This window comes from Eurosta solidaginis, chromosome 1 (assembly GCF_040869045.1).
Source record: "Eurosta solidaginis isolate ZX-2024a chromosome 1, ASM4086904v1, whole genome shotgun sequence".
In the NCBI taxonomy this organism is placed as follows: Eukaryota; Metazoa; Arthropoda; class Insecta; order Diptera; family Tephritidae; genus Eurosta; species Eurosta solidaginis.
This window is the reverse complement of record NC_090319.1, coordinates 33,947,684-33,966,980: the sequence shown is the minus strand read 5'-3', so window position 1 is coordinate 33,966,980 and position 19,297 is coordinate 33,947,684. Positions and strand designations below refer to the sequence as shown.

General features: G+C 36.6%; 2 protein-coding genes across 6 annotated transcripts in view; one reads left to right on the top strand and one right to left on the bottom strand.

Annotated features, from left to right (window-relative positions):
- The window catches only part of lili (LMBR1-like protein), a 169,514-nt gene that overhangs the window by 40,929 nt on the left and 109,288 nt on the right, over positions 1-19,297 (bottom strand). For 2 of the 3 annotated variants that reach the window (XM_067785583.1, XM_067785591.1), the window contains exon 8: positions 14,669-14,825. In XM_067785583.1, the coding sequence (XP_067641684.1) occupies positions 14,669-14,825 (157 nt within the window). Of the gene's footprint in view, positions 1-5,136; positions 14,826-19,297 lie in introns of those variants that run through there. The other variant, XM_067785575.1, reaches the window with a different exon arrangement.
- LOC137251287 (tetratricopeptide repeat protein 12) overlaps positions 1-19,297 on the top strand; it is a 53,405-nt gene that overhangs the window by 25,241 nt on the left and 8,867 nt on the right. The gene's annotated exons all lie outside the window — the stretch shown is intronic.

Genomic DNA, 19,297 nt, shown 5'->3' with positions numbered 1-19,297 from the left:
CACCATCAAACCCATCTTTACCGCTTCTTTTTCCAGTTTGGAGTAAGCAGAACTAACAGCGCGGGTGTTTAGGCCGATGATATCAATGTCATCAGCATATGTCAGTAATTGCACGCTTTTATAGTATATTGTTCCAGTGCAGTCAAGTTCTGCAGCTAGTATAATTTTCTCCAGCATCAAATTAAAGACACCGCACGATAGGGGTCACCCTGTCTGAAACCTAGTTTAATTTCGAACGGCTCGGAGAGGTCCTTCCCAATTCTGACTGAGCTGATGGTGTTGCTCAACGTCATTTTGCACAGCCGTATAAGTTTTGCGGGGAAACCAAATTCAGACATAGCAGCATATAGGCAGCTCCTTCTCGTGCTGTCGAAGACGGCTTTAAAGTCGACGAAGAGGTGATGTGTGTCGATTCTCTTTTCACGGGTTTTTTCCAAGATTTGGCGCATTGTGAAAATCTGGTCGATGGTAGATTTACCAGTTCTGAAGCCGCACAGATAAGGTCCAATAAGCCGGTTCACGGTGGGCTTCAATCTTTCGCACAATACACTTGAAAGGACCTTATATGCGATATTAAGAAGGCTGATTCCACGATAGTTGGTGCATTTTGCAGTATCCCCCTTCTTGTGGACTGGGCAAAGAACACTTAGATTCCAACCGTCGGGCATGCTTTCGTCCGCCCATATTTTGCTAAGAAGCTGCTGCATGCGCTTTACCAACTCCTCGCCGCCGTCTTTGTATATCTCCGCAGGCAATCCATCAGCGCCCACGGCCTTGTTGTTTTTCAATCAATCGATGTAATTCCCAGCTGGCTTCCGAAATATTCTAAAGACATAGCTTAAGTTTAGTATCCCGATTCGCCTCCAACTGAATAACTTCCAAAGAATAGTGGGTGATTGCACCTATTGGATGGAGCAAAGCACTGCTACGACAACAACAGTAGCAGATGCCTCAGACAATACAGCACAAATACAAAATCTTTCAGTGACCACGTTGCTGTGGCTTTGAACCAGTCCAAAGAAGACGATAATTTAAGATTGACGCAAAAAATTATTGCTGATGAATTGGGCATGAAAATTCCACAGTTGTCTCGCCACTGTTATGTATCATTTGTACTGTATCCAGTACGTTGGGAACATTACAGTACTATTTCGAGATTGTTTTCGGGACTGCTAAGGACCGTTTCGAGACTGTGCTCGGGTTAATTTTCTACCCATTACGGGAGTCGGAATCGGATCAGGAATCATTTCGGAACTGGTTTAAGCATAACGTTGGTACTATTTTCGGATTTTTTTTTTAACAGTTTCAGGGTCATTGGCACTGTTTTGGGATTGTTTCTATATTATCTTAGGGATCATTTCGGAACTGTTCCGGAATAATGATTTTGGATTTTTTTATGGCTTTTCCCAGAACATTTTGGTTAGTTTCCACTAGCATTAGTTTTTTTTTTGTCAATCGTTGTAGTTCTCAGTCAATTCGGCTCAATTTTTTTCTGCGTATTAAATCAAACCAGTTTTTTGGAAGAACATAAATCTTAAGCAAAAAAGTTATTTCTGCATTTTTTGAACTTATTTCCATAAAACATAGTTATGGGATTTAGAAGTGCGAAATCGAACCTTTCGTAAATTTATTTTAAATTTTGTTATTACAAAGACAAAAAGAGTAAAAATGTGGGCGTGATTCACCGTTTTCTCACATTGCAATAATATTATTTTTGTTGTTTGTAGGTTTAATAAGAGGTGTTATTCTAGTTCGAATGACATTTTCAAAAAAAATATGAAATGAGAAAATATGGCTGATCACGCCTATGCTTTAAGGGCCAACTTCGAAAAACAGAAATTACCTTTTTTGCTTACGACTCGATCTCTTTAAAAGCACCACAAATGTCGGAAGATTTTGTAATAAATTTTCCGGGTCAATAGGATCGGCCCATGATAAAATCAGACAGGTGAAGCCAGTGATACAACAATATTTCGCGGCCCTCATATAATCCGGTTACAAGTTTTAAAGCAGTAGGGGGGGAAAAAAATTGGTATTATTTTGCTACTTTTTTACTACTTTGCATTACAAGTGCGGAAAAACTAGGCAACATCGGAAAAGGGAAACTGAGAAAAGAAAAAAGAGGAAATGTAAAGAATGTCGAAAAAGCAAAGAGAAGCAGAGGCAGAGTAAAAGAAGAATAAGGGTAGTGGGTTGAGAAAAAGTAGGAATAAGAGACTAATAGAAAGGTAAGAATAACATTAGGATAAGATTAAAGTAAAAGTGAGAGTTAGATGAGAGCAAGAGGGGGAGAGTAATAAGAAATAGAGGAAGATTTACGGTAAAATAGAAGGATAGGGAAACTGAAGGATCGGATTAGGGTAAAATAGCAAAACGCAAAGGGAAATGAAATAAGAAAGGGAGAAGGTGAGACAGGTGGATAGATAGAGGAAGTCAGAACATAGCCTCCGAGGGGTTTGATAATAAGGCTGGAGGTATTTTATGTTGTACTAAATGTTTCTAGGGCTAGCCAGGACTGTTGAAAATAAAGATCTTATAGGCCAATTACTACTTTGCCTGGTTAATCTATAAGCTCTGAAGCATCGTTGCTGTAAAACCTCTGCAGCCATTATATTCACCTCTTTATCTTAACCAGGGACGGAAAATAATAATTATTTTTTTTTCGGAGTCGAAAAAGTCCTGGTCAAAAAATTGTCCTAGGTGAAAAAGTTTGAGTTCCCAGGTATCCCAATAGCAATATCATGTCGAATCATGCATCCTTTTTTAGTTTTGGAACTTTCTCCATAAAAGTCCACATATAAAAGTTAAATCTGTATTTTTATTTTTTTAGTCCGATAGAACTAGTTAAACTCGGACTTTTAAAAATAAAAGTCCCGAAATAAAAGTTAAATCAAGACTTTTATTTTTTAAGGGCGAAATAAAAGTCCCGCTTGATAACAAAGAAACGGCTGATCCGAATTAAAAAAATTTGGTACCAATCGATTCTCCTGGATTCCTAAAATTTAAAACCTTATGGACGTATGAAAATTTATGTTAATAATACTAGAAATTTATCATAAACAAACTAGATCGAAAATCTGGTAGTATAAATGGTGAACTTGCAGTGGATTTTTGCAATAAATTTCGTTCCAATACAACTATTAGAGTGAAAATTGGTTAACCGCATTCTGCTATGATAGGAAAGCTTTCCAAAAAAAGAAATGGTCGTAATCGGTCAGTAGCCACGCCTCTTTCTGTATATAGAAATTTCCGCACAGAACATGCAATATTTGACTATCTAAAGAAGCCACGTTATTTGAATTTGGCATGTAAATTACTGATATTGCATGTAGTTGATCCACATAATTTTTTTGGACAATGGGCGTGGCACCAACTACTTTCCAAATAAGATTTTTTGGACTTTCAAGTGCGATAACTCGTACATACTTTGAGCAATATTTTTGCAAATTGGTAAGCGACCTTCATATTTGTATTTGTACATGCCGACGGAAAAAGTTTTAAAATCGAATTAAAGTCACACCCACTTGTATATAAAAATATCAAAACTGGCTACTTGAATTCATTGCTAAGTACGTGAATATGTCGGAGTTATTTCGGGACTATTATAGTTCCCGCCGAACTAACTTCAAAAAATACCAGCGCGCTTTATTTCATCTACAAAAAAGAAATACGGCCATCGACAGAAGGAAATATTTCATAAAGGGTAGAATGTAGTACTTTTTTTGATACTGAAAACAAAAAAAAAAAAAAAGATCAATATTGCAGAAAAGTCAAGAAGCAACACTTTAATTCATGAGGGCGGGCATTGTCAAATGCGGCTCCATTTTGTAATATTTACTTTTTAAAAACGAATAAAACGAATAAGTCACTTATCGTACCCGTCCTGCTATATGGTGCAGAAGCATGGATCATGACAGCATCAGATGAAGCGGCTCTGGAAGTGTTCGAGAGAAAAGTTCTTCGAAAGATTTATGGACCTCTGCGCGTTGGCGATGGCTAGTACCGAAGAAGATTTAATGATGAGCTGTACGAGCTCTACGCAGACATCAACATAGTCCAACGAATTAAAACGCAGCGGCTGCGCTGACTAGGCCTTGTTATGCGAATGAAAGATGACCTTCCGGCCAAGAAAGTGTTTCTATCGGAATCCGCCTATGGAAGCAGAGGTAGAGGGTGGCCGCCACTCCGCTGGAAGGACCAGGTGGAAAACGATTTAAACTTCCTAGGTCTGACCAATTGGCGCCGGTTGGCAGAGAAAAGAAGCGACTGGTGCGCCTTGTTGGACGGCCATAACCGTTTAAACGGTTAAGCGCCAATTAAGTAAGTAAATAATGGTTATTCTGTTTTCACAAAACAGTCCTTTATTCAGTAAACATCATTGAACTTCTGAACGGCTGATTAAAAAGTGCCAAACCGACAATCAAGATTAGCCCCAGAGGGTTAGGAGGTTAGAATATACCCGCGGTAGGTATGCCTGAAAGGTACGCCTAAAAGGTCAAATGTCGTCATAACAAATCGTTCCCGAGATGGTGGGGCTTGGTACCGGAACGTACCGGATCTGCATCCGGCAAAGGACCATCAACTCGATAACACTCCCCAAGGCCTTCGGGAAGTGTCCTTATCGTTCCAACAACAACAACAGCCTTTTTTATTTGAAATATGCAATTTTTATTCAACGCTTATAATCGTAATTATTTTCATATCACATAAATTACCCTAGTAGATTATGTATTTCTATATAGAATCGTCTCTGACTATAACTACATACATACATAAAGCGTATTGCATTATAACATTTATTAATAGTTAAACATATATTGACTATATGTATACATAGAAATATGAAATCTATATATTATATAGATAAACATGAATATACAGGTAGCATATATATATGTATACTAACATAACATGCACATATGTATGTATATATGTTAAACTGTATCGGGAAAGTAAAATTTGTCGTGTTGATACTACCGACTGTTTTGTTTTTATGTATAATTTTCTTTAATCGGGTTTCCAGTCAAAATAATCAGAAAAACGCCTTTATTATTTTATTGCCATAAAATAAAAATTGCAATAAAATAATAAAGGCGTTTTTCTGATTATTTTGACTGGAAACCCGATTAAAGAAAATTATACGTAAAATTTGTCGTAGGGGCCCCGCAATAAGAAATATTTCTACACGACAGTATGGAAACATTTTCTGGTCACGCTAAGAAACCTTGAGAATATTTTTCTTTCGAAGCATTAATCTCGATTCTAAATGTAATTCATTAAGATTAGGTTTGTCCTTTACACTATACTGCACACGGCTGGACGTTGAACCAAACAAATTTTTTTAGGAAATCGAGCCATGAGCAAACAATTTATTCAACCGTTTTTCGAAATCAGCCTCCAAAACATGAGTATAGATTTTCAAAGTTCGGAAAAATATTTATTGTATTTGTTGGTTTAAAAAAAGGATGATCTATCTTTTCTTAATTGAATGGTATGGACTTTCTAAGTTCGGAAAAATATTAATTTTATTCATTGGCCAAAAAACAAGTAAAAATATGGGTATGAATTTTCGAAGTTCGAAAAAATATTTTTTGTATTTATTGGTTAAAAAAAATGGGGTGATCTGCTTTCTTTTCTTAATTGAATGGGTATGGGCTTTCTAAGTTCGAAAAAATAGGGTTGAAATGCCTCTTCTTAAATCAATAGTATGGATTTTCAAAGATCGAAAAAATATTTATTTATTTATTGACTAAAAAAAAAAACAAGTAAAAACGGGGGTATGAATTTTCGAAGTTCGAAAAAATATTTATTGCATTTATTGGTTAAAAACAAAAACAAGTAAAAATACGGGGTATGCATTTTCCAAGTTAGAAAACATATTTATATATATATATATATATATATTCGGAAAAATATTTATTGTATTTGTTGGTTTAAAAAAAGGATGATCTCTCTTTTCTTAATTGAATGGTATGGACCTTCTAAGTTCGAAGAAATATAAATTTTATTTATTGGTAAAAAAATCAAGCAAAAATAGGGATGATCTGCCTTTTTTTAAGTGAATAGTATGGACTTTCGAAGCTGGAAAAAATATTTATTCTTTGGCTAAAAAAAAAAAACAAGTAAAAATAGGGGTATGCATTTCCGAAGTTCGAAAAAATATTTTTTGTATTTATTGGTTAAAAAATGGGTGATCTGCCTTTTTTCTTAATTGAATGGTATGGACTTTCGAAGTTCGAAAAAATATTTGTTTTATTTATTGGTAAAAAAAACCAAGCAAAAATAGCCTATTCTTAAATGAGTAGTACGGACTATCGAAGCTGGAAAAAATATTTATTTTATTCATTGGCTAAAAAAAACAAGTAAAAATAAGGGTATGAATTTTCGAAGTTCGAAAAAATATTTTTTGTATTTATTGGTTAAAAAAAATGGGGTGATCTGCTTTCTTTTCTTAATTGAATGGGTATGGGCTTTCTAAGTTCGAAAAAATAGGGTTGAAATGCCTCTTCTTAAATCAATAGTATGGATTTTCAAAGATCGAAAAAATATTTATTTATTTATTGGCTAAAAAAAAACAAGTAAAAACGGGGGTATGAATTTTCGAAGTTCGAAAAAATATTTATTGCATTTATTGGTTAAAAACAAAAACAAGTAAAAATACGGGGTATGCATTTTCCAAGTTAGAAAACATATTTATATATATATATATATATATTCGGAAAAATATTTATTGTATTTGTTGGTTTAAAAAAAGGATGATCTCTCTTTTCTTAATTGAATGGTATGGACCTTCTAAGTTCGAAGAAATATAAATTTTATTTATTGGTAAAAAAATCAAGCAAAAATAGGGATGATCTGCCTTTTTTTAAGTGAATAGTATGGACTTTCGAAGCTGGAAAAAATATTTATTCTTTGGCTAAAAAAAAAAAACAAGTAAAAATAGGGGTATGCATTTCCGAAGTTCGAAAAAATATTTTTTGTATTTATTGGTTAAAAAATGGGTGATCTGCCTTTTTTCTTAATTGAATGGTATGGACTTTCGAAGTTCGAAAAAATATTTGTTTTATTTATTGGTAAAAAAAACCAAGCAAAAATAGCCTATTCTTAAATGAGTAGTACGGACTATCGAAGCTGGAAAAAATATTTATTTTATTCATTGGCTAAAAAAAATAAGTAAAAATAAGGGTATGAATTTTCGATGTTCGAAAAAATATTTATTGGCTAAAAACAAAAAACAAGTAAATATAGGGCTATGCATTTTTCAAGTTAGAAAGCATATTTATTGTACTCATTGGCTATTTGTACTTTCGAAGTTTGAAAAAATATTTATTTTATTATTGGTTAAAAAAAAACAAGTAATAATGCCTTCTTTGGTATGAATGATCAAAGTTCGAAATAATATGCGTTGTATTTATCGGTTAAACAAAAAAAAAGTACAAATAGCGGTGATCTTCTTCTTCCTTATTGAAATTGTGCAAGGATTTTTCAAAGGAAATAAAAAGGCTAAAATAGATTTTGACGTCTTACAAAAGATGAGTTCAGCTCGGCACGGCCGCCAGAAAAATGCTTTGCTGAATGGTAGAAGGTAACGCCAGTAGATTTTTATTACGGCGCAGCCTTCTTATGCTCCTCTGTTGTGGCACCACAATAATTAAACTTTTAAACTTCTTTTACAAAAATAGAAATGCGCAAGAAAATGACGTTTGGCCAAACAGCTGACCTCGAAAATTCGAAATCCCTATTTACCAATGTTGTTCTCCTTATGAGAAAAGAGTTGGAGGAGTTTTTAAGCGAGAAAAAAAATCCGCGAGAATAAAACTCCAAAACCCATATTTATGTTTTAAGGGCTAACTTCGAAAAGTATCGATATAACTTTTTTGCTTACGACTTGATATCCTTAAATACACAAAGAATTTTGGATATTTTTGTACGGTATTTTCCGGGTTAATAGGAACAGCCTTGATTAAAACCTGACAGGCGAAGTCAGTAATACAACAACAAAAATTTCGGGGCTATCATATAGTCGAGTCATACATTTTAAAGTTATAGGGAGGGACATTTTTTAGTACTATATCCGCAAAGTGTGAAAAAAATCCAGGCTCGATATATGTATATCCACATCCAAAAAGGGATATCGAAAGAAAAGAGAAAAAAAGACGAAATGGAGCAGGAAATGAGGAGAAGTGGGAAAAGTAAAGGTAAGCAGAGAAAGAGGGAGAGAACACATTCCGAGGGAATATTTATAATTGGGCAGAATACTTTCATTAAGTAAAATATCTTTAGTTTTTCTAAACTTAATTTAAAGAAAAATGTTTCGGATTCGAGCTTCGAAAGCATATATGCACATTTGAAGAATAACTTCGAAAAACGGAGAAATTACAATTTTAATTATGGCTCAATCTCTTTACAAAAATATTTTGGTCCAGTATACAGAAAAAAATTGCTTTGTTATTAAAGCTAACGAACATTTGGATAACCGACTTCTAAGGTGGATAGAAAAAAATTGGTGTTTTCGAAACTGCTTTACATGACCACTTAAAATTGGGGGAGTGTGCAGCAAATTTTCTTTTCTTTTTTGCTAAAATAATGCATTCGTATTTTCATGTTCGGCGTTAATATCGACTCAGCAAAAAAAAGCCTACAATCTTATGACTAAATAATCAAAATTTCAAACGAGCGCGTATGTTTTGACAATGAATATTTCTTAATATACATACATAAGTCTTGCTTTAATATGTTTTTTTATGGTAATGCAAATCTTTTTCGTTTCACTGGCACAAGCTGTAAGCGGGAAAACCGAATAAATTATAATTTACTTAATTAAACAATTTTAAGATACAAATTAAAAATATGTTATTTTCTTAAAAAACATATTCTGACTAGCTTCTAACACACAAGACTTAATAAACCATTTTAATATCTAGGCACCAGCTGCATGACGTGCCTAATATTTAATAGTAATTTATTTTTTAATAGGCATGTAGTTTTTTTTTTTTTTTTGTTTAAATTAGTTATAACATATTTTTGCTTTGAAAGTGATTTTCAAATTAATTAAATTTTTGGTAATAAATAATACAAATATCAGGAAAATTTTTAAATTTAGTTGTCACTTGGGAACTATTGACATATGATATTCTATTTAAGTTTCAAACATATTTATACATACATACATAAATTTAAAAAAAATATTAACAATGCTATTTTTCTGTTCGCTGCTGTATATGCGTACACCCGCGAGTGAAACAAAATTGCAGCAAAAATGTTGTGCACATTTTAGGAGATTTTTTTTGGAAATTTAAAAAAAATATGTAAGGATTTACATTGTTAAACAAACTTCGAAAACGCTTCCAAAAAATCGAAAGTTCCAGTAGTTTTTATAAAACGTTATAAAATTTCGAAATCTCTATTTAATTTTGAGAATTTTTTGAATGCAAAATTTTGTTGCCCAATACATTTATTTACGAGTAAAAGTTTGAAGAAGCGTTTGCATTTGTTACTCAATATCAGCAGTATCAACGAAAAATATGCTCTGCTACCGCTCCGGCTTTGAACATGAACAGAGCATAGAGCAGAGCCATAGCATAAACAAATGATGGCATTTCTCTAACTCTTCTATTACCTACTTAGCGTTCTAGAGCGGAGCAAATAATATAATAAAAACTACGAATATATGGTATTTTTGGCGAAGCGATGTGTTTTGCGCTACGTTGAGCGTTCGCAGTAATTTCGGAATCATTTCGGGGTAATTTAAGGGTTATTGCGAAGTGGTATTATGTATTATCGGCATTTTGGGGGTTACGTAGGGATGGGCACTTTGGGTGAGATTTTAACTCATCCTCATGAGATTTTATCCTTAAAACTTTAGGATTGCATTTCCACAATTTACAGAGATATCACGTTATATGTGCGTAAAGTTCGTTTTTTTATATTATGTGTAGAGAGCGTCATCATAAACCATATCACGTTATTTCTTCCAGGTCACTTCTTCTTTGTATAGATAAGACGCATACCAAAGTTCATCATTACAACTTTAATCGTTCTTAAAATATCGCTACGGAATTCTGATAAAAAAAAGCTCCTTCAATAAGCCGGCAATGCCACGTTCTTTTTTAAAAGAATTGATGAAGATTGAGTAACCTCTATATAGATGGCCTAAGGCCGAAATTTACGATTATAACTTCATTGGGTACTGAAATATCGAAGAATTATATTTATGGGAATTATTTGAAATATAAAAAGTGGGCGTGGTTACAAAACGATGACGTCCCTTTTAGGTAGAAGCCTCACTTCTGACGAAAAAAGTAGTGCGCGGAAGATCGTTACAATACTCATATCTAAATGGAAGTTATTGCCAAAAAGCATATGAGAATGAGCCTTTGAGCAAAAAGGTGGACGAGCCCCGAAATAGTCCCATATAATTCCGAAATGACCGGAAATTGACCCAGCCAGTTCATCCTAACCTAACTTCTATGATAATGCGTCATGGCCAGCTCTAACACATAACCTTAAATTGAATATCAGTCGAAAAAGTTGATATCAAGTTAAAATTGAATTTTTACATTAAAATTCGAATATTCCTGTTAGACTTCCAAACCTCTTGTTCGGCTTGGCGAATACCGTTAACCAATCCATGTTTAATATGCAGTAACAATTAAATTATTAAATTCTTTTGCATACATACTCAATTGTTAAAATTATTAGAGTAGAGATTAATCTTCGAAACTAACTCGAATGCTTTTTATAAACATTACACATGTTTGAGCGTGATTTTAATTTACAAATGATTAAATGAGCATACATATTATATATGTAAATATAAATACAACAAAGACTAGGTACTTAAATAACTTGTAGAGTTGGGTTTTGGGATTGTACCGGGTATTTACCATTTTTATGGGTAAATACTATGAAAATACCCGGAATATGTATTTAAAAATCATTTGAATCGAGGCTGCTTGGAATTAGAATTCAGCAATAAAATTTATACGCCATTTGAAGCTAAAAAATGTTCGTTTTGATTTTAAACAAACAACCCAGCAAACACTCGGAGTCAACAATTAGTCTGAAAGGAGTCCAAACTTTGGATCGTTTGCACCTCGTTATGTACTCATTTAGGAGCCTGAAGTGAATGCTATATGACTTCTAGCACGATTCTAACATTAAGTCTTACATAAGATTCTAACATAAGTCTTATACAGGCCTCCTTCCGATATCATATGTGACCCGGCCTATGAAAAGGTGGCTTATGACTCAAGAAAGAAATTGCGAGAAACAGCTGTTAAAGAATAACAATGCATTTCTTCAGTTTCTTAGTAGTTTTTCGTTTGCATTATGAACAGTCATGCCCAAAAGGCAAAGCACAAACCAGTTTCTTTTGCTTCATTGCCATCGAAAAAAATGCTATCAAAAAAATCTGAGAATGCTTCAACAGCCACCAAAGTGGCATCGAAGCAACCAAAGGCTTCATCGTCTTTCATTTGTGCTCTTCTTTCTCTACATTTTTAGTACACTTCTAAGCAAGTTAGGACTTTCTAGTTTTCACCACGTGAAAGAGCGTCTCAAAAACTATCGAAAACAGAAAAAAGTAGAAACATTTTTTTTAGTCATAAGCCACCTTTTCATATATCGGGTTACATATATGAGCCTTATTGGCTTCATATACTGCTAATTTTCAGTTCTTTAATCACACTACTTCAGGGCTTTTAGGAAGAATTTTTGACATATATCCGAAACGGAAAACATAGGGGAGAAAATTGTTGTGATAAAAAACTCCCATGAGGATAAGATAGAAATGAAATAAGTATTAGTTGAATTTATTATTTATTTATAATAAATTGTTGCAGAAAAATGCTCAGGATGCTCATAATTTAAGTGTCCGAAACCATAGTACAGGTTTATAAGTATGATATGTATGAGAAGGAAACAATTCCTTTCTCTTTCTAACACACTGCAGTTTGACACTGAACGAAGTGTCAAAATTACCGGGGTTGCTGTCGTGGAAACCGACATAGCGAAACAAAAAAGGAGCGGAATATCAGATATGGGTTGCTGTGATGGTAAATTTTTTGAACGAATCTAGTATGAAAATGTAGTGCACCTATATGGGTCCTACAGAAAATTATACAAAAGTCTTGAATTGGGGTATCTGAGGACGCGTAGTTGTTCCAGCATTAAGAATACAAACACGGGTGCTAAGTTTTTCTACCCGTTCAAAAATTATCCACTAAAACAGTTTCAAACCGTGGTCGACTGCAATAACCCGTCCAAAAATATAGAAAGAAAAATGAAAAGACGCGTTTTGTCCTGTTATCAATAGACCAAAGGCGAAAAAGTATTCGAATTATTGGAAGCGAGGCAAAAACGCGTCTAATACCTCGCCCGACGGTTTTGGTCGTGTTTTAGCAATCATCCCCGGTAATAAAGTATTAGAATTTGTTAATTCAAATTGTCCAAAACATATGGATTTTAAAGAGAGATGTAATTAAGTACTCGTTAGAAAGTAAATAAGGATATTTCTTTGTAGTATAACAATACAAATTTTATGCAGTTTTCGTTAGCAGCCTACACTTTTTTTGTGGGCTTAAGAAGTACAACAGTGCCAAATAGCATCCACAAAAAAAACGAACAAGAACAAGCATTTTATCAGGTGGGCGTGGCTGTGTATGTGCACACTGCTACATATCCTACTTGTAGACCTTTACAATGTCCGAATCGAGTCAAAAGTAAGTGGGCAATGTAGAAATTAGAAAAGCGTCGCAACGTGTGGGAAGGTAAAAGCAAATTTAATTTCTGTTTTTTTTTTTATTTAACGGCCTAAAAGCTCCTAACCTAGCATGCAAAAATTATAATTTTTTCAAACATTTATGTTCGTTAAAGCGAGTTTGGAACAAATATTGATACTTTGTTACGACAATTTTTAATTTTAATACAAAATTCTTTACATTTGTATATTATTGTTACCCTTGCTATTCTTTCTTTGTATAAGCATCGACGTTTTTCCGCAAAGCTGCCACACTCTGTCCTGGTGTGGCGAACTATATATGCCTCCAATAAGCGCTGACGATGCCTAATAAATAGGCCAAATAGGTGTCATATAATCAGAGTTTATAATGACGCCGGAAAGAGTTCCTTTTAAGATTCATGTCGGTCTCTTATTTAGGCTTAAATGATATAGGTTAATAGGCTCATCAGGATGACCATTGCAAGAAGGGAAATATATTGGTTTCGGCCTCCCAAATAATATTTTAGATATTTTTCTTACTCTTTTGTGACTTAAAATGTTTACTGGGTAAACTTTTTACCCTTCTTTTGGGTAAATATTTGGGTATTTACCCTTTTATATATAAACACTTTACCGGGTATTTACCATTTGGGTATTTACCCCTTTCCCATCTCTACTTATACGATATTCATGCAAGGAGACTCGTTGGCATGCGATTGATTGTCGAAAAAGCGTGGGTATAAAAAAAGATACGGATATGGGCGACTTGGCAGCCATATCATCTCCAATATTGCCTCGCTGGCGTGGCGTAGCTCTATGAACAACCAACGAGTCACTCTGCATGACTGCATGAATAAGGAGTGTTAATTGAACACCAGATTAACAGCATTAAAATTGATGTGCATTTAATTTCTTTACTCATTTAATGCAAATATTGTTGCTTTTATAATTTATAAATTAACTTATGATATTGCCTTACGGGTATTTTATGTTGATGTTATTCGAATGAAAATAAATTAAAATTTTTAAAAGTATGCATTATGTGTTTAAAATGAATTATTGTATTTTTTGTTAGTTTTAAAGCGACAGCTGAAGCTCTTAAATGCATTAACTTTTCACATATCACCATTACTTTTAACTAGTCGTTTCCATTGTATTATTGCTAAATAATAACTTAGTAGTTAGTAGGTTTGCGACGCAATAAAACCGCTACACACCACATCCGCTATAATGTCATATATATATACGGTTACTCACAAAAGTAAGTACATACACACATATGCTGAAAAAAACTCAAATGCAGTGGCTCACAGCTTAATTGATAATTTTCATCTAAAATATCGCAAATTCCCTAACAGAAACCACATTCAAAAAAATGTCAAAGGTTATTCAAAGGTATGGAGAATTAATCAAAATTTCAAAAATGACCATCAAAATTTTCAAAATTTTTTTTTCTGAATTTCTAGAAAATTTTTGAGTATGCAGTTTTGTAACCCAATAAATTTTTTTATAATAATGTGCAAGTTAGAAATAGCTCAAAATTTTTCCTGAATTTTCAGAATTTTTTTCGGCGAGGATGTTGAGCAATTTCCAAGCAATGCATTCTGAAAGAAATTTGAAAATTTTGATGGTCATTTTTGAAATGTTGATTAATTGTCCTTACCTTTGAATAACCTTTGACATTTTTTGAATCTGGTTTCTGTTAGGGCATTTGTGATATTTTAGATGAAAATTATCAATTAAGCTGTGAGCCACTGCATTGAGTTTTTTCAGCATAAACCAAGTGTTTCCTTACTTTTGTGAGTAACTGTAAGTAAACAATGTTATTTATTCATTGACATTATGTTGGAATGATTGTTGTTTGTAGTGATTTGATTACGTAGCTAACGGTTATATCAATTAATGAATGACATGTAATTGGTGAAGATCACATAATTCTCTACTAACCGCGCACATAGTTCTCGTCGTACAGCTGCTGTGAATTTATTCGCCAAACACAATGCTGTTGTTGTACCAAATATTAAATTATATAGTAAAACAATCTGAAAATTGCCAAGCCATTCGATGGCGCCAAAGTCGCCTAATAAATCGAAATTTGTTATGCCTAAAATAGAAAGAAATTATAATTATTAAGCACTAAATAAACAAGAAATTATGGAACTGGCTGTTGATAGTGACGAAGGCCTAAAAATTTTCATGAATGTTACTGAACTATAATCTGATTGCATTTTTGAGAATCTGAGGAATAAATTTCAATGTACAGCATTCGATTCGGTATTGGACCAAACAAATTTTTTTAAGAGACAACAGACGTTTTTCGGTGGATATAGGCTTTCGAAGTTCGAGACTTAACAAGTCCAGTGCCAGTTTCGAACTTCCGAAGCCATTTGCCCTTATCGCAGAGGGTGGTGAAACAAATTTTCGTGGTCAAAAAGAGTTTGCCTGTTGTGGTTGCAGCAGTACATCGCACCATCCAATAGATGCGATCACTCACAAATTGTCATCTAATGTGAGTCCAAGGAAGCTTGCAGCTTCAATGGGGTTAGACCAAAGAGACATGGGTGGTAGAGACGTTGGTTTGCCACTGCAATTAAAAAGATGGTTGGTGTCATGTAAGTCGGTTGATTCTGGATAGGTAAGAGTTTAACCTGTTAGAGTATTCAGATCGAAGTTTAGCTAGAGTAACGTAAGTCTGCCTAGGGAGATTGCTTACCTCTTCTGTGAGTTCAGGGTATTTATCGTTAAGAACGGGGTTCGCCGAGGACCATTTTGTGTTCTTCTTCTACATACGGCTGAGTTCTCAGGTGCCGTATTTCCCCATAATGGTTCTTAAGTACCTGGGAGACGGGACCTATGCAATCGGATGTCTGTTGGGATGTCCAGGGTTCTGGGTATTCAACAGAAACTGTTTGTTCAGCATTTCATTTCATTGCTACCGGCAAGAGATTTGAGGATTTTACTACGGCTCTGGATTTAAGGTACAATTGCGAATGCAGGCACGCCAAAATGTAGATCCTGATCGAACGTCACACACAATATTTTCGGGTGTATGACAATTGGTAGCATAATCTCATTGACCTGGATCGTGTGGAATATGGTCGTCATTTGTTTTGTGTATGTTGTAAATAAGGTCGCCGATGAGTTGGTCGGCAATAATGTCAGGTTTGGCTAGACGAAAAAACCGGAGAGATCACGGAAATAGTTGCTTATTTTATTACATAGCTCATCGATGGGTGCGCTCCGACATGTAGCCATTATCGTGCACCCATCGGCGTAGGATACAATAGTGACTCCTGGTCGCCAAGGTACTTCGATATGTAGAATTTAAACAAAAGCGGGGATAGGACACCACCCTTTGGTACCCCCTGTTTAATTATTCTCAGTTTACATGTTGCCTTTCTGAATTGCACCAATGGCGATCGACCAGCCATATAATTTTTTGAGACAAAGAGGACGAGTGGACTTTCCAAGTCTAGCAGTAGTGTGTAGTGGTTGACTGTATCAAAAGCTTTTGACGAGTCTAGCGCTTCGAGTAAATGGGGGTTTTTGATTAAATCCGCAATTTATCTGTGTATTGATGGCGCTTGGCGCGGTGGTAGTGATATGCAGTTTTCGAAATTCATGCATTACGCATTGTCGGCAGAAAGCGCCTGCGCTTTTCTTCGCATCCCACAGCACTTTATCACCAATGGTGATGTATATCTTGTTGTTGTTGTTGTAGCAGCGCTTCGCCCCATCCAATAGGTGCGATCGAACACAAATTGTCATCAATCTCCTCTAACGGGAGTCCAAAGAAACTTGCTCTTTCAACAGGGGGGACCATAATGAGAGGGGTGTTAGAGGCGTTGGTTACACAATACAGTTGAAGAGATAGTTGGTGTCATGTGGTGACACGTTACAAGGAGGGCATATGTTTTGTATGTCGGGGTTGATTCTGGATAGGTAAGAGTTTAACCTGTTACAGTATCCAGATCGAAGTTGAGCTAGAGTGATTCGCGTTTCCCTAGGGAGTGTGCGTTCCTCTTCGGCAAGTTTAGGGTATTGTTCTTTTAGTACAGGATTTACCGGGCAGTTCCTGGCATAGAGTTCCGATGCCTGTTAGTGGAGTTCACTGAGAACCTGCTTGTTTTTTGGCTTCATTTTGTCGTTGTGCGTAGTGCGGTTTGATGAGGACTTTACGGTAGACGATAGCTTACCTACACCGGCAGAGAGGTTACAATTCTTCAAACTCTGAATTATGACGAAGCAACTTAGGTATAAATATTCACAAAAAATTAAAAAAACATCCTACATATGTAATATAATATGCTGACGTTTCAGTTTTATATCGAAATGGACTTTGATTCTACAACTGCTGCCGTTCTGTTTAAGTCTTCTGCAACTGAAAGGTGTAAGTGTGTCACATATGATATATTGGGCCCGCAGAATTTGCTTATTCGAATGCACTGCCCGTAAAGAAACGACCTTCATGTTTTCTTCTAAACACATATGTATGTACATCTTCATGGATTTGCTAACAAATATCTCCAGATACCATTTCATACCAAAATACATAAATTATGTGTCATTCAAGAACAAAAAACCGCATACGCAAGGGTCATAAATTACTACGGAAATCGTCATAAGTCCTCTTGGAGTCCAATAAAAAAAATAAAATAAATGGCCGAGCTCTCTCTCTTCCAATTTGCGTCGTGCTCCTTTCAGTTTTTCCTACAAATTGGCGGGACGGGACGCTTCCCAAGGCAGTCGGTTCTATGTACCGGAGCGACTCGGGATTTTTCCCGACCAAGGACTGTCATTTCAGTGTGACCCCATCTAATTTGTTACGTCCCTCCCACAAATTGTCATCCTCCCAGCAGCTCCTTGCAGCAGGACTGCTCCATATTCTCTTACTCCGGGAAGGCATCGAATCCAATCCGGGTCCGTCTCCTGACCCCGGTCCTGAGAAATGGTTTTGCTGCATCTGCCGGAAAAGAATCTGTTTAGGACGGTCATACTCTGTTCAGTGTGTCTCGTGCAAGGGATGGTTGCATCGGACAGGTTGTTCTGGGCTTGATCCCAAAACCCGACGTCCACGTAACTTTTATAAATCTTTTGTGGCTCCTTGCTGTTCACGCCCAAGGGCGTCCCGTAGTCTACGTCTAAGCGCCCCCCCACTACCTTCCAGCAGCCCCGCTGCTCAGCAAGCCACAACAAGTACCCGCTGCTGCTCGCGCCCCACGGCGCCAACAACTCAAACAGCTGCTACCACTCATAACTACAATCTTCGTTGTAGAGTCGGAAGCAATGCTGAGCAGCAGCCCCTGCCCCCGTCTTCCCCCCCCCCCCCCCCCCCCCCCCCCCCCTTTTTCCGGCAGCAATCGTGTAGGTCAGGGAAACAGACTCTTAGTCCCTACTTCCGTTTGCACCGTTTGCCAGCACAGAATATATATGTTTGCGACATCCGCCCAATGCAGCTCCTGCCTTGGGTGGTGCCACTTCCCTAGATGTTCTGGTCTCCGCGACGGCAACCCCCCGACGGGTTTCATCGCGCCATGTTGCCAGGCCGCAAACCCAAATCATCCGGGTACCCCAATGCTTGCCCAAGGACGCCCAGTCCTAGGGCCACAACAGCAATTGCGTCCTGGCCTTCCCCAACCCAGGCGTAGTCACCCGTCACTTACCCCCAGAGTGGCGACGTCTCCCCTTATGCACTTCAGAATTCTGCAGTAATGGACTAACTGGGAAGATTACGGAGATAGCCGATTTCATGAAGCGGCACAACATCCGCATTGCTGCGATTCAAGAGACTAAACTCACAGCAAGATCTGCATTGCAGACCTGCTCTGGGTATAACGTCCACAGGAAAGACCGCGAAAGCGGAAATGGAGGCGGTCTCGCGTTTATCATACACCACTCTGTGCAATATTGTATATTTGATCCTGGCATCAACCGCAGGGACAATGTCTTAGAACGTCAAGGCCTATCTGTCCGGCCAGGCGATGCAAACCTAGAAATCATCAACATCTACATCCCTCCTGCCACCTGTTGCCCCAGTGGATACCGCCCTAATATCAGGGCCTTACTCACTGGCAACAATCGCATTATCTTAGGCGATTTCAATGCCTATCATGATCTATGGCATTCAAACTTGCGGGCGGACAGTAGGGGTGAGATGTTGGCGGATCAAATAGAAGAAACGACGTTCTGCACAATAAACGGAGACGCCACCACACGTATGGTAGGAAGCTGTCACAGCTCGCCAGATATCTCAATCGTGAGCGCAGAACTCGTAAACTGCGTCAACTGGCAGCCGATGGTAACATTGGCATCCGACCACCTGCCCATACTTATTTCGCTTGAGCGTAACGCCGACTTCATCGTCACTGAAAAACGCACTTTCATAAACTTCAAAAAAGGAAAGTGGGAAGAATCCTTTACAGACAGCCGCCTAGCTGCCCTCCCTATTCCGACTGATGCCCGCCAAGGGGAGCGTGCCTTCCGTAAGGTCATTAAATCCGCCTCGGCACATTTCATTCCCGCCGGGAGCATTCCCGAAATCCGGCCCCACTTCCCGGCGGAGGCCGCAAACTTAGC